At 45.8% G+C, this 15,182-nt stretch overlaps 1 protein-coding gene across 2 annotated transcripts in view; it reads right to left on the bottom strand.

The window, feature by feature from the left end:
• AHI1 (Abelson helper integration site 1) overlaps window positions 1–15,182 on the bottom strand; it is a 286,626-nt gene that overhangs the window by 245,901 nt on the left and 25,543 nt on the right. For both annotated transcript variants that reach the window (XM_019527220.1, XM_019527221.1), the window contains exons 9-11: window positions 14,991–15,176; window positions 7,763–7,915; window positions 5,357–5,489 (exon numbers count right to left, since the gene is read on the bottom strand). In XM_019527220.1, the coding sequence (XP_019382765.1) occupies window positions 5,357–5,489; window positions 7,763–7,915; window positions 14,991–15,176 (472 nt within the window). The remainder of the gene's footprint in view (window positions 1–5,356; window positions 5,490–7,762; window positions 7,916–14,990; window positions 15,177–15,182) is intronic.

The following is a 15,182-nucleotide window of genomic DNA, read 5'->3' as shown; positions in this document are numbered from 1 at the left end:
GCTGCACTGAAATCGCTTGGGGAGCACTCTACCATGGTCTACTCTCCCCATCCCAGGTAAGAGCATGAAGTGTTAAAAGGCCCTACCACAAGGGAAGAGGGTGATTAGTAGAATAGACATTGTTTTTGGGGAGGTGTCTTTAGTATTTATGGTGAGGTTTTTAAACATCATTGTGTTGCCAGTCCCACTTCAATTAGTTAATGATTGATGCCTTTTAAGTTAATTGCCCACTTGCCACCTCAGTCACCCACTACGAGAAACATACTGTATTTTACCACATGTAACCCACTCCTTTCCCCTAAAAACTAGCTGAGAAAAATTGAAAAATTTCTGCTTATAAGTATATAAGGGGTGTACATCAGGATCTGGGGGAACGCCTGTTCACCAGAGCGCCCCAAAGGATGACAAGGTCAAACAGTCAAAAACTCCTCCAAGACCGTTTCAGGCTGGACATAAGGAAAAACTTCTTTACTGCCAAGTCCCCACGACCTGGAACAGACTGTCTCCAGAGGTGGTTCAAGCACCTACTCTGGACTCTTTTAAGAAATATTTGGATGTCTATCTTGGTGGGATCCTTTGACCCTAGCTCACTTTCTGCCCCTGGGGCAAGGGGCTGGACTTCATGATCTTCCGAGGTCCCTTCCAGCCCTAATGTCTAAAAAATCTATGAAATCTATGACATGCATATTATTCAAGAGATCTGGAAATCTGGCATGGGGGGGGAATAGAGTAGTGGTAGCATTAATTGCCATGGCTCTAGAACCCAACACCTTCTCCGCTCTCCCCCCCCAACCATGCACAGGACTGCGACAGTGCATGAGGCTGGTCTGGGCCTGGACTTGGTGCCAGCCCTGCAGGGTCCGGCTGTCTGATAGCTGTGGAATTATGCCAATTTTTGCCCTGAAAGGGTTCCATGGGACAGCATATCCCAGTGATAGCATATGCCCCCCAGGGGCCACTAGATGGTCCCACTTCTGGGTTACATTGCTGGGTAATGCAATGAGCCTCTTTCTACAAATTAAAGACAGACACAAGATGATCCATGAACTCTTGCTCAAACCCTCACTGACTCCCTGGGCAGCTCCTATGTGCATTTGGCAATGCCCATGTAGTGCACATAATGGTGCACCTACAACAGGGAGTCAAGTCCCTGTTACAAAGAATAGAGAGAAAAGACTGGAAAATTGGCCTGGACCCTTTAAGATTAGGACTTCTAAGGCCATTGAGGGCCAGATGTGGGTGAGTAGGCCACATGACCAAAAAGGGAAAGGGGGTTGGAGAGCTAAAAGCCTACCCCAGGAGACAGTGGGGCAGTCTACCTGCAAGGAAGCCTGGCTCACACCTGCCAGAGGTATGGGGAGGCCTTGGTGAACACAGTAAGTAACCCCAGAAAGGGGAGTCTGTTGAGGATTTTTCTTTGTTCCTTGCTTTTGAATAGCAAACCCATGGGCAAAACCCTAAGCTAAGACAGTGTCCATTTACCCTGAGGAGTTTTAAGTTGAGTTTTTTTCTTTTTGTTTGACAGACACCCTATGTACCGAGAGCAGCTGCGAGGGGAGATGTGGAGGCCAAATAATGGGGTGTTCCAGCACCCTGCCCGATATCTGTCCCGTGGTGAAGGCTGGAGCCACAGGCAACATAATCCAAGAACAAGAAGGGCCAAAGACCTGCTGCAGTAGCTTAGAGCATTGGGCAGTGCAGCTGCAAAACTCAGGGTCCTAAGTTTGAGTTCCCTAGAGGAGCAGAAGCCCAGGAATAGCTCAGAACCAAAGACAGATACACTGAGAGAGAGGAACAGGGTTTGGAAGCCCCTAGGACTAAGACTTAGAGTGGCTGGTGCAAACAGTACAGGAAAGCCAGGAAGCCAATGTATTCTGAGAGTTCTGCCAGGTGGTAAGACCTTGCCCTAGGATTCCTCCCACCCTCTGCTTTAGGGAAGAGGCAAGACACCTTCCAAATAAACTCTTTTTTCCAACAAGGCATGGCAGCAGAGTGAGACTGGGAGGTTTCTGACTGGGTCAGGGATGGCAGCACTAACAGAGGAGGGACCCTCCACCTTGGTCCTGTCACACCACTGGAACTCCTTGATCCTGTCACTGACTATGGTCAAGCACTAGCACTCTTTCTTCCTCCCTCCATTGCCTGGCTTCCATAACCCAGAAGCACCTACACTGCACCATAGTGTATATGTCCATCTTTGTGTAGGCATGAGTCTTCCTTTGCTTGGAAGCTTTCTAGGTATCACTCTCTGACAATGTCTTGGGCCTGTTATCTGTTGTGAGGGCTCATTGCTGCCATTTGCAGGTATCCAGTCTGAAAGCAGGAGAGAATAGCATGAAAAACTCCACAAAAAAGTTCCAACTTGCAAGGCCATCCAACCAGTGGGCAGACTCATTTGCCCTGCAGACTCTCAACATGGTAAGTTCACTGTCTCCTGTGCTCCCTAGGGATCTGGGGAAGTGGGGAGCATGCTGGGGCAGCCATTGGGCAAAGAGCCAAAGGGTACAGCCAGGCCATGAAACACAGCAGACAGGGCCAGTTGATGTTGCTAGGGGCAGTCTGCTGTGATCTCTTGTGATGGGACCCCTTATGCCCTGTGTTTCGAATTACAGGATGCTAACACCCTTATGCATCTGACCCCACAGAAGAGAAAGCATCTGTTCTCTGCTACATGTCACAGGCCAGCAGTCTTTGCTTGCTGTAACAGATGATAGTTCTGATGACTTTGACTCCTGAAGACAGCAGGCATGCTACAATATTACCAGTGTGTTTGGCTCTTCCCTGGACTATCAGAGAACATGTACCTCACTACATGGTACAACCACCTTGCTTCGTGAGACTGACACAAGATAAGGGAAGATGACTGGTCTGTCCCCAAGTTAAAACTGTCTGGCAATAAATCAAAAAGGTTGCAGACTGTCAGCCCTGAACTGCAGTCTGAGAATGCAAACCAAGCAAGCATCCCTCTCCCCTGCCTGCTATTGCCTTGAGGGGATTGGCAGACCACACCTATGAAGTGACTGCAACTACACCCAGCTGTATGTTGCTTGCTCAAGGATTCTTTTTAGTATGGGTCCCAAAAGTGGGGTGGGGAGTCTGCTATGTCCCCCTCCCCTGGACCCCAACCCTGCATGGACTTAAGGTCCCCTGCCTTCCCTGTGACTTATCCTTTTCCACGGTGAAACAACCCTGAACTTCACAAACTGAGTTCACCATGATTATGGGCCGGAGAGATTGCTCCCCACCCCACTTTTGGGACCAGTAACAGCATTTGGAGGAGTCTTGGACAGTACAACTAGTCAGCATTTAGAGGGGTCTGGGATATTGCAGTCAATGCTGTGGCCCTGAACTGCCACAGTGGTCTGCTCTGATTGGTCACAGGGCAGATCTGATGAGTTAAAAGCAGCTTTATTTCTCATGTCTTCACTTGCTCCCAGAACATGGCTTCAGAGCCAGTACCCAGTCCCAGATTTGGCACACAGCCCTGGAGTCAGACCTAATGGTTGACTCCAGTGCTGATGTGCTGGATCAGGCCTCACCACATCCCCCCAAGGTCAGTGCACTGGGACAGGGCCAGCACACAGTCCTCAGCCCCTAGTCCTAGCATACAGGTCCCAGCAGGCCCGGCATGCTGGAAGAGTCCCCCTTCCCAACCATGTACCAAACTGGACTGCTGTGCAGGCGATGCACTGAGTGTATGTGGTACAGCCACGCAGGGTCTGAGGTGTGCTCACATTTGCAGAAGAGGAATGGGTTACATGAACATTTTGCAAACTACTGTTTCTTTTACAATGCATTTGTTTGCTGTTACATCTGTTTCCTTGTTTTCCCTCTTATTAAACAGAACAACAGAAATGTTGAAAAGTTCTACCTCTTGTCAGAATTGTGGCTGTAGTATTTAAAAAAAACTGGGCAGGGAGGAGCTGTTTATTGGCAACTGAAAGTGTTCCTTCTTCCCTATCCATCTCCCTCCCCCACTCCCTTGCACTGGGATCTGGCATGGGTTTTAGCTATAGAGGCCTTGAACAGTCATTATAACCATATTTGTGTTGTGTGTTCTACGTCAGTTAGGCAATGATTGACATAGCTTCCACAGCTTGTGTCAGGCAAACTTAGTGCAGCTATCTATAATAGTACCCTGGACATGTGGAATTTTGCATGACACTGCTTGCTGTCTCAGGTGGCCATGATGATCTGCTGTCACCAATCACTGCTCATCTCTCTGGCTCAGAAATACCATTCCAAGGTTTGGAGCCACTTCCATGTCTGCCCAGCCACAATGCAATGACTTGAGACCAAAAGATCTTCAGGACAGTGGCTGTTGTTGCAGACTAGGGTCCAGATGTAGCCATGGACATTCTGTTCTTTGGCAGTTGGTACACACATGAGGTTTTCCCCTGTAAATACTGCCCCATTGTTCTTGCTGCCAATAAAAGTAGTCATGGCTTCCATCAGGGCCACCGATGTGAACTGTTCTGCCCAGCCTCCCTCACAAGTTCATGACACTGGGCCAGTGAGGTCTGCAAGGCAATGTCCAAGCACGAATCCACAGCTGCCAAGGGCAGTGAAAGCTCTGAGTTATGGTCCACGATAGAAGGCAGCGCAAATGCCACAGAAGTCCAGGTAGGTAGTGAGAGGCCCAAGCTGTGCAGTGAAACGTACCTAAACCCTACCCACACAAATTTTGCCACCAACCCACAATTTGAACAAGCAGCAGGCACTTAACCCAGCACTGGCAGAATCAAGGGAACATACAGACACTTAATCAGCGATGAACACCAAGCATGCTGGCACATGTACTCGCTCAGGTCACCCGCTGGTGGAAGAGTGGCAATGCCTTCAGCTACTCTAAATCCTCTTTGAAAGTGATGTCTGGACATGCCAATCCCACGACTTCTCCACTGTGGGACCAGTCAAAACACCAAATGTGACATAAGTTGATAGGCTAAGTCAACTGACTCCTTTAGCTGCCTGAATAGTAGTACCACAGCTGCTGCACTGTGCAGGAGAAATAAAACTAGGGTGCTTCTTTCCTAGGCAGAAAATCAGCTTCTCTACTTAATACATTTTAAAGACCCCAATTTGGGGGGGGCTAAGCTAGAGGGAAAAGGTGCACGCTGTATGTGAGAAAACATGGTATAAAAAGCTAGTGTTGTCTTAATCAAATCAGAAAGACACTTTGCCAAAGTGAACTAAAAGCAAAATATTTTTAGGATACTAAATTAAAAAACCTGTTAGAATAAACACCTTTATGGACCAAAGGAAAACCACCTCTTAAAAATTACAACCTATATGCTGTTTAAAATCAAAAACTTAATAAAACTTTGGACAGATATATAATAAAAATATGACTTACAAATAATAGGATAACCATTTCTTCCAGCACAAGCTGCTGCCAATGTTCTTCCATCATGAGAAAAACGAACACAGAAACATCCCATATCACCTCCTCGTAGTGAAAATAGGTGTTTGTTTGGTATACGACAAACCTGTATTTCCAGGCAAGAACCTTTATGATCTAGTTGTGAATGTTTTAAAGTGTTGCATATTTATCATTCTTACTTACTATATACTAAATTGATTTAAGACCTGTGGATACACTGAAGGGAAAAAAAACCCTAAAAAATATCTTTAAAGTAGCTCTGCTTGATGGTGCATTCCACATTTTTAATTTCAATTCATTTTCATTACTGATAACTACATAAAAAACAAGGTCTTTAGATGTCCCATTCAACATTTTAAGCCAATGTTACCTCCCAAATCAACCTTTAAATATCAAAATAAGTTCACTGATTTTAAGAGAAGCTTAATATTCACCACTTCTGTTTACATTAATCTAGGTCACAGAAGCTCACCCCTTATATTCTTTAAGTGCCTAAGTATGAATTTAGGTACCTGTCTGTAAGCTCTGAAAAAAATTAAATTTTATTTTAAAAAATGCGTCCTTCATCTTAAATCCTGCCTGCAATATCAATTGTTACCATAGGAATAGTTACAGTTTAAAAAAGAAGTATGGCTTCAACTGAGAAACAAGTAAAGTAGCATGAAAGCATTCATTGTTAAGAAACAACAGTCCTATTTTTAAACATCCCCCGACCCTGAACAAAAATTTAAAACGTGTATGCATTTTTACAGAGCAGTGCAATGTTACAAGTATGCTTATATGGTCACAAGACTGAGGACAATGGATGCCCACTGACTTCAATGGAATTAGATTAGGACCACAGCTATTAAAAACAAACAGAAGAGGAAATGTAGAAAACTAACAAAGCGGTTTTGAAATTAAAAGTTACTCAGTTTCATTGAAAGCATGAGCTTGTTAAACCATTGCTTGTTAATAACTATTGAAATGGAGTAAAACTATAAGCAATTTAAAAGACCTAAAAAACAGAAAAGAGAAAACAAAACACAACCCATGCACCAGCTATTTCACTTTTAAAATCTTATAGAAAACCATGACTTCAACAAGGAACCATTTTACTACTACAGTTCTATTAAAACAATCACATTGTATGCATTAAAATTAATGTTTTTCATATAAGCTATGTATTTTGATTTAACTCTGATTTTTTTTAATTGGATTTTCTTATGCTTTAAAGTTTCTTGGCAGCAATGTTGATAAAATGTCATTTTGATTTTGCTGAAACCTTTCTAGGTCACATAAAAAAAACAATAAAAAGGATCTCCCTATCACTTTAAAACAATTTCTACTACAGTATTTATATCGATACATTTACTATTAAATAACTGCCAAAGTTGATATGCACTTCATAATGACAGGTAAATGTTCTCAAGATTATAAGTTTCCTTCATTTGGTATAAGTATTTGTTTATGGAACAGAAAAAATAAATCTAGTGAAACATTTTGAAACATCATTAAAAATTGTGTAAATTTAGATTTATGCACTGTAAAAAAAATCTAAACCACCCCCCTCCCCCCAATTCATCCCCATGGACCATTTTATCCTTAAAAGACCTTGCTGTTTTAAAACAATTTGTTATCAATTTCTCCAATATTTCCTTCTTATTACTCTGGCTATTAAAGAAATATGAAAAATTGGCAGATGTTATAATTTATATCTATCTTTTAGGGTATAAATATTCATAATGAAATCAAGGTACATAAAAAGTTGCATATAAGGATTGCATGTGGATATTTTTTTAAAGGCAAGGTTGTATAAGGTTTACTTCTTGCATTGGAAGCTAAGCTTCCCACAGGGTAGAATTATTTGGGGAGAAATCTGCAGGGAAATCAGATCTCAGACTTCCTTTTGCAGGAATATCTTGCTCCATTTGTTTGCTTGGACTTCAATTTTTATTTTAAGATGAAAGACTTGTTGCATAATATTGTAAAACAGGACTGGTTCAACTTCTGTGTGGCCAGGAGCCACAATCCCCTGATGCATGGATGGCACACTGAGTCGCATGCATGCTGGCTGTGCACCACACCCAGCCATGCCTGCCAGGCTGCACAGGCAACCCCCACTGTACACACAGGCATTTTCATGCCACCTGGGGTTCTCTCAGCCTCCAGGCCATGGGCTCCCCGAGAGGCCAGGACAGCCTGTAGAAGCTGGAGGGAAGGAGGGCCCAGAGACTCTGATGGCAGCAACAGAAGAGCAATGGGAGGAGCAGCACCTGGATGGAGAGCCCAGGGGATTCAGGTTAACCCCTCAGAGACTGCATGCAGCCCACAGGCTGCCAGTTGCAGAGCCCTGTAAAATAAGCTTCTAAGCAGACAATGAATTTACTATTATCTTACCTGCCCGGGCAGTTTTGTCCATTTAAACTGCTCTTTTTTCTCTTCTGGACCAGATTCACTATCTTTTTTAGAGACCTCATTCTGCAGCTCACAGAATGATGTGCTACCTTGCTCCTGCTGAAGAGCCATCATAGAACGGAAAGAAGGATCTACCTACATACAGACAAAACAGGAATGGAAAATCTTAAAATAACTCAAGCTTTAAGCACACTGTAATATTTTACAATACTAAAATAATATATAGGAGTTTTCAAGAAGTAAATGTATTTTGTATTACAACTAAATAGGGACAAAAAGCAAAACAAAATAAAATATGTATTTCTAAGACATCTATGCTGAAATAAAAGATAATATATGCAGTTTTTTCTAGTATAATTAAGTGTAAATAAAAAGGAACCCAATCTTTTATTAAACAGTGGTTTAATACTTTTCCTGTTTTATTAGCTTTTTCCACGTTGTCCCGCACTGAGAGGGGCTATGCAGCACCCTCCGGTTCGTGACAGATCTGGATTTATGGGATGAGGAAGGCACGAGATGTATATGGTTATAAAAAAGGAGATTTATTGACTTACGTCCCTTAATGATGGTGACTGGAATGCAGGAGTTACAAGTTACACTTTGTTCCCAGTTGCGGCTTGGCAGCTTGCAAGCTAATTTACTCGGTACGGGTACGGGTACGGGGGTGGTTGTTACACCTGGGGAGCGTCGGCGGGAGACGACGGGCGATCAGCCCGGGGGGTGTAACTGCGAGTCCGGCTCGAGTTACTGATGAATGGCAGTCTCCCCGAACAAAGGACGGGGAAACTTTTTATGACTTTTCTTATCAGGTTTTACTCTGTGTCAGCCAATCATGACTACAAACGGATTCTTCTTTGTCTGCTCAGGTTTCAACACAGGCTTTCCCTCCTGTCAGCCCAGCCATCAGGACGGGGGGGTGTTTCTTTTTGTTTGGGTGGTACTGAGCCTGTTTGGTCACAAGAGGGTGAGCACGGCACTTTATTCTGATTTTACAGTTTCATTTGAGTCAGCTAATTTGGAGCCCCGTTTATCTGGTTGCCACAGGCACCGGTATCTTTCTTTGACGTCATGGTACTGGGCCAAGGTTAGTTCTCCTGTGTGGGGGTCTCAAGTGATCTGGATGGGGCACAGGCAAGGGTGTGCATGCAGCACTGTTGCTAACTTGTACTTGACACACGTGTGGCTGAGACTGGAAATGGAGCAAAAAGTTCTCATTATTAAAAGCGGCTAACCTATTTAAGGCCAGCACTGACTTTTTAGATGTGAAGTGCTGCATGGAGGAAGAGGCTATTCAGCTCATCCTGGCCACCTCTGGGACCCAAACAAGTCACACTATTTACAGTAAAAAAAAGAACAGTCTTGCTTCTGCGCTTCCAAGGATTGGACGTCTAACTACAAGTTACATGCAGTTTTAATGATAAAGGGATACTGAAAAAAATTCTGGTAAATAGGCTTAACCAACTTCAAGTAAGATATCAACAGAACTCATCAACTGCACAAAGGAGGCTTGATGTCAAATGACACAAGAACAACAGAACTGGTCGCTGCCCAGCTTTCCAGTAACAGTATACTGTAGCTACCCAATAGGGTAGGATATTGCTATTTGGCTAACAAAATCTTTCAATCTCTTAATGAAACAGTATTGCCAAGGAATATTTTAATATCAAGGAAAACACAAGCCACTTCATCTCTGTCAGTCCACCCCCCTCTGCTCCCCCTTCCACACATATACACTTTTTTTTTACTTGTCTGTTACTATTTTTACTTACATACCATACACACCTTTCCCCAAAAAAGCACACTTCCAAAATTGAGGTACGTGTCTTAAAAGGGGAAGCTGATTTTTCTTTGCTGGAATAGAAACAGGGAGCAATATTACAGCACAGCATCTGCTTGTTTCTGGCTGCCAACATAGCTTCCACCTGTCCCTCCAAGCAGAAGGTGCAGCCCTGGCATTAATCCTCTTACAGCCACTGTTGGCTATAATTTGTGCCTAAAGCAGCAATTGAGATGGCTCAGGGCAACTGAGTAGCTGCTTGCAGTCTACCATATCTTGATAAGGCTGGTGCTGTGAATGTCTTAGAAATAAATCTTTTATTATTTACAGGAACTTATATAAAGAACAATGTGAAAGAGAGCCTGGAACACTGTTACTTTAAGAGAGAAGCCAGCTGTGCAGGGCACAGCTGCAACTGGGTCACCATGGAGACCAGTTGATGAGATTAATTAGCAGGCACCTGCAAGCAACCCAGGGGAGCCACCTGACCAGAAGGAGGCAGGGCCCTGGGAGAGAGATAAGGCAGGGCTAGAGCCAGGGCAGGCAGTCTGGCCATGGAGGCTGAGCAGGGAAGAGGTGCCTAAAACTGAAAGGCAAACTGAGTGTGCCAGCCCCAAAGACAGCTTGAGAAGCTGACGGCTAGCAACTGATTAGGACCCAGGCTTGGGTAGGAGTGTTGTTACAGCCAGAAGGGCTTGTGTTTTGGTTTTAGTTTGGTCTGGTGCATGGGGTGGGGACCAGGAGAGCTTGATGCCCAGGGAGGGACTAGATACTGAAAGAATACCCAGTGGTTTGGGGGGAACAGAGACAGTGAGGGGTGGCTTACAGATCCCATAGCACCTGCAAAGCGGGTGCAGCAATCCCATAGTGCCCAAGAGGGGCAACTGTACAGCGCCTGCAAGGGGCATACTGAGTACACGTAGAAGGGTGATTCCATAGAGCCCATGAGGGGTGCTTCTAGAGACCCTAGGGAGGCTCAGCAGCCCAAGAAAGAGCAGAGACAGGGCTCTGGAAGGCAGACTGGCAGCTGGGAACCCTGAAGCTCAGTCCAGTCGGTGGTCTATAGCTAGAGGGCTCTTCAATAATAAAAAGGACAGAGGCCTAGAAAGCCAAAGGCAACACTGGAACAACGGCAGGCTCAATCCAAGACCCTCAGGCAGCCTTCCTCCTTTTCAATCAATAACATCAAAAGTGTAGCAGATGAGCAAAGGAGGTGAGGGCTCCTGGAGTCAGCCAAGACTATAGAAAACTTTTTTCTATATTCTGCCTTTCAAAAATAAGACACATCGTATTTGAGCATATGAGATACGTGAAAAAAATATGCTAACATAAAGGTACATAGAATCAAATTAATCTCTGTTGAAGAGGACCAGTGCTAGATCTTCCCCTATAACCAAGCCATATGGAGAACAGTAAGAAAAATGACTGCTAGTTTGTTGTCCACACGTGTGTCTCAAAGGACATAGTAGAAAAGCTGCCACCTGGACAGAGCCAAGCAGACTAGTAGTCCAGGAGACCCAGCCACCTATGCAACTTGTGCAGAGGCTGCTGTTATTCCTATCTGTGAGCTACAACATACGTTTGACTTGGATTTAGAATATGATTTCGTCTCTTCATCCTTGCACTGTTCCTCACTACATCTATATTAAACAAAAAAAACCCTTTTGAATTATGCTGCAACTGTAAACAATAAAACCATTTTTTATAGCAAGGTTGTTAAATGTATGGTCTAAGACAGGATCTGGCTCATGGAGATGTGTCATCTGGCCTGAAGGCCTATTCATGATTCAGAAGACCCACCTGTGGATCTGTTCCATACAACCAGAAATTTGGCAGTGGGGTATGTGATGGTGCCATTAACCACTGTGGCTGCCAGAGCTCCTCTTTCATTGGTGCTGGTGCTGCCAACACAGTGGCTCAGGAAGCCACAGGGTTAACATTATCATCACTCAACCTGCTGCCTAATTTCTTGGTTGAGATCCCCATTAAAGATACAATTTTATGGCAGTGGGGAAAGGATTATGTTCTTATGCTCTCAATATTAACCCCATGTGGCTGCCAGAGCCACCATATTGCTGATGCCAGAAACCAGAGAGCTCACATTGCCACTGTTTGCCTTGCCACTGGAAATGAATCACTTGCCTTGTAAGAAGCCCCATGGTGAGGATGGTAAACAAGTTGCACACACCTGATTTATAGTACTTAACATGTTTATTTTAAAAAGTGCCCATCTGAGCACTGCTGAAGCTAATAACCATGGTTACTCTGAACTTTCCCTTCTTTTAAAATGTGTTTACATTTCTATATATCTCTGTGTGTGTGTGTGTGTGTGTGTGTGTGTTTGTGTGTGTGTGTGTGTAACTGCATATACATATTTATCTATCTATGCTTAGAGGTCTACATCTATATATAGAGAGAAAGAGAAAGATAAGGAGTTCTGCTATATAGTGTAAAAATAAAATTAGGCTCCAATCTCATATTGGTTTTATACTAGTGATACTAACTTTAGTGTAGCTCCCAGTTTTCAACTGAGAGGGTCAAGATGTGCTAGATCAACCCCCAACACAGGTGCCAGAGCATGGCACGCGAAGGCATTTTGCTTGGCACGGACACTTTGGAGCGAACAGTGGGGAAGGAGCTGGGACCACACTGCCACAACAATGATTGGACCCCTTGTGGCTCTCCCGCCATCCACCCCGAGTGCACCAACATCTTACAAGTTAGGGGTGTTTTTGGCACTCTGCCCAAAAACACCGCTAATTAATGCCTGTCCTAGATGCTACATTGCTGCTTGCAAGTTTTGTGGAAACCAGTGGCCAAATGACAAGGGAATTCATAGAATCATGGAAAATTAAGATTGGAAGGTACCTCAGGAAGTCATCTAGTCCAACCCCCTGCTCAAACCAGGACCATCCCAACCAAGAATTTGTCTAGCTGGGGTTTAAAAACCACTAAGGATGGTGATTCCACAACCCCTCTGGGCAACCTGGTCCAGTGCTTTACTACCCTCCTCCACAGAGATTTTTTTCCTAATGTCTAACCTAAACTTCCCTTGCTGCAACTTGAAAGCATTGCTTCTGCCACCACTGAGAACAGTCTAACTCCATCTTTTTTGGAACCTCATTTCAGGTAGTTGAAAGTTGTTATTAAATGACCTCTCTGTCTTCTCTTTTCCAGACTAAATAAGTCCAGTTTCTTCAGTCACTCTTCATAAATGTGCCCCAGCCCCTAACCATTTACACTGCTCTCCAGCGGACTCTCTCCAATTTGTCCACATCCTTTCTGTAGTGGGGGGCTCTGTGGCAGGGCGCCCTAGGGGTGCCATGACCTCCCCTAGTGCCCTGCTTACCGTGCCAAGTCTGGGTCCTGAACACACCCTCTGTCTCGCCCGCCACATCTTTGATCTTTTATTATCAATGGGAGGCTGCCTTCCTGCCCTCCTTGGCACAGGCCGGTCTTACTATACCAGGAGTCTGCTCTACTCCCTGTGCTGGCCTTCTCCCGGGCCTACTTGATATGCGCCCTCTCCTGGGGCTTCTCCCCGCACTCTCGCCCCCCCGCTGGGGCCTGTGCCTCGCTCTCCTCGCGCTCGCTCACTGGGGGCCTTCTATGCCCACACTCCCGTGTTTGCCCACACTGGGGCCTTCTATGCTCGCGCTTCCTGCGCTTGCCCACACTGGGGCCTCTAACTGGGCTCACCCCCTTTTGGGGCTTCCCCCTTCCAGGCAGCGCCCCACTGGGGCCTACCCCTCATACATCTCGCGGTCACCCGCGCTCCTCGCCCGACTCAGGCCTGTACTCGCGCTTCCCGCACTCCTCGCCTGACTCAGGCCTGTACTCGCGCTTCCCGCACTCCTCGCATTTTGCACGCTCGGGGCTCAGGCGGCCTCAGCATTACCTGGCCCCAGCCCCCTTGCAGGGTTCTACGCCCAACTCAGGCCTTGCTTGCGCTTCCCGCGCCTCGCCCGCACTCGGGCCTAGTCTCACGCTTCCTGCGCTCAGGGCTCAGGCAGCCTCAGCCTTACCTGGCCCCAGACCCCTTTCCTGAGTCTATGCCCGACTCGGGCTCTCCCAGTTGGGGCTCAGGCGGCCTTGGCCTTACCTGGCCCCCAGACCCGCCTTCTTGGGCCTATGCCCCACTGGGGCCTACTCGCGCTTCTTGTGCCCTTGCACCTCTTGTGCCCTCGCCCACTGGGCCTCTTGCCTGTGCTCCCGTAGCCCGCACCAGAGTCTCTTCCCCGTGCCTGCATAGCCCGCACCAGGCTCCTACTCGCACTTCTCACGCCCACTACAGCGCCCTCCCTGGCGCTCAGAGCACCCCCACCTTACTGGGGGGCTCCCACTGAGGCCTCCTCCACCCCTACAGCCTCACCCGGTCCTCCAGTTTTAAACACAATAACCCAAAACCATAATCTCCCTTTCCTGGGTTATAACACACCTCCAACACAATCTCCCCCTTCCTGGGTTACCACGCAACTCCAAGCCAACCTGGCTATCTCTGTGTATCCTTCTCAGGGTTTCCTCCACCCATCATTATACGCAGACACTCTCCAGCCATCAGGCCTCTCTGTTATCCTCGGCTCTGTTTACTCCCACAGAGCTCCTTCTCCTTGTGCTGCCTGAAGGAGACTGCCTCTGGCCCTAGCCTTCTCTGCTTATGAAGGCCAGGCCCTGCCCCCTGGCGGTCAGCTGACCCAATTAGTTGCCCTAGCAACTCCCAGCTGCTGCCCTGTTGCCCGGCAGCTACCCATTTACTACTACTCAGTAGCAGGCACCCTACTGTCCTGCTACAGGCTCAAAGCTGGACACAGTACTCCAGATGCGGCCTCACCAGTGCTGAATACAGGGAAAGAATCACTTCCCTCAATCTGCTGGCAATGCTCCTACCAAAGCAACCCAGTATGCTCTTAGATTTCTTGGCAACTAGGACACACTGTTGGCTCATTCAGCTTCTTGTCCACTGTAACCCCCTGGTCCTTTTCTGTAGAGCTGCTGCCTAGCCTGTACTAGTGCATGGGATTGTACCAGACTAAGTGCAGGACTTGGACTTCTCCTTATTGAACCTCATGAGATTTCTTTTGGTCCAGTCCTCCAATATGTCAAGGTCACTTCACTCTGAATCCTAGCCCTACCTTCCAGAGTATCTACTACACCCAGCTTGGTGTCATCTGCAAACTTGCTGAGGGTGCACTCCATTCCATCTTCAAGGTCACTGAAGAAGATATTGAACATTCAAAGTAACAGGGGGGGGTGAATGTTTCTATTTGACTATGTTGTGAAGTGCTGAGCAAATAACATGATTTTTATTAGTCCTTTTTCAAGATGCTGTGTACAAAACAGTTTATTTAGTTAAGAAGGATTATAGAAATAACCTTGAGAACATAAGTTGTCCTCTTTAAGTTATTTGTAAATAAATATATTTATGTAACTTACATGATCTGGAAGTTTTATTCCTTTTATAGTTACATATAAAGTTGATGGGTAACGGTTTCTAGGACACTTTGCCCACCAGTGAAACACCTCAACAACGTTTGAGTGTGTTTTGGTCCTTGAAGGTGGATAATATAATTGCAGACGTACTTTTCCATCAATATTGAGAAGTCCATTTGCACCTACAAGCTAAAA

This window comes from Gavialis gangeticus, unplaced genomic scaffold (genome assembly GCF_001723915.1).
Source record: "Gavialis gangeticus isolate Ggan-Ray unplaced genomic scaffold, GavGan_comp1, whole genome shotgun sequence".
NCBI lineage: Eukaryota > Metazoa > Chordata > Crocodylia > Gavialidae > Gavialis > Gavialis gangeticus.
Note: the sequence above shows the minus strand (reverse complement) of the source record. Positions and strands in the feature narration are given on the sequence as shown.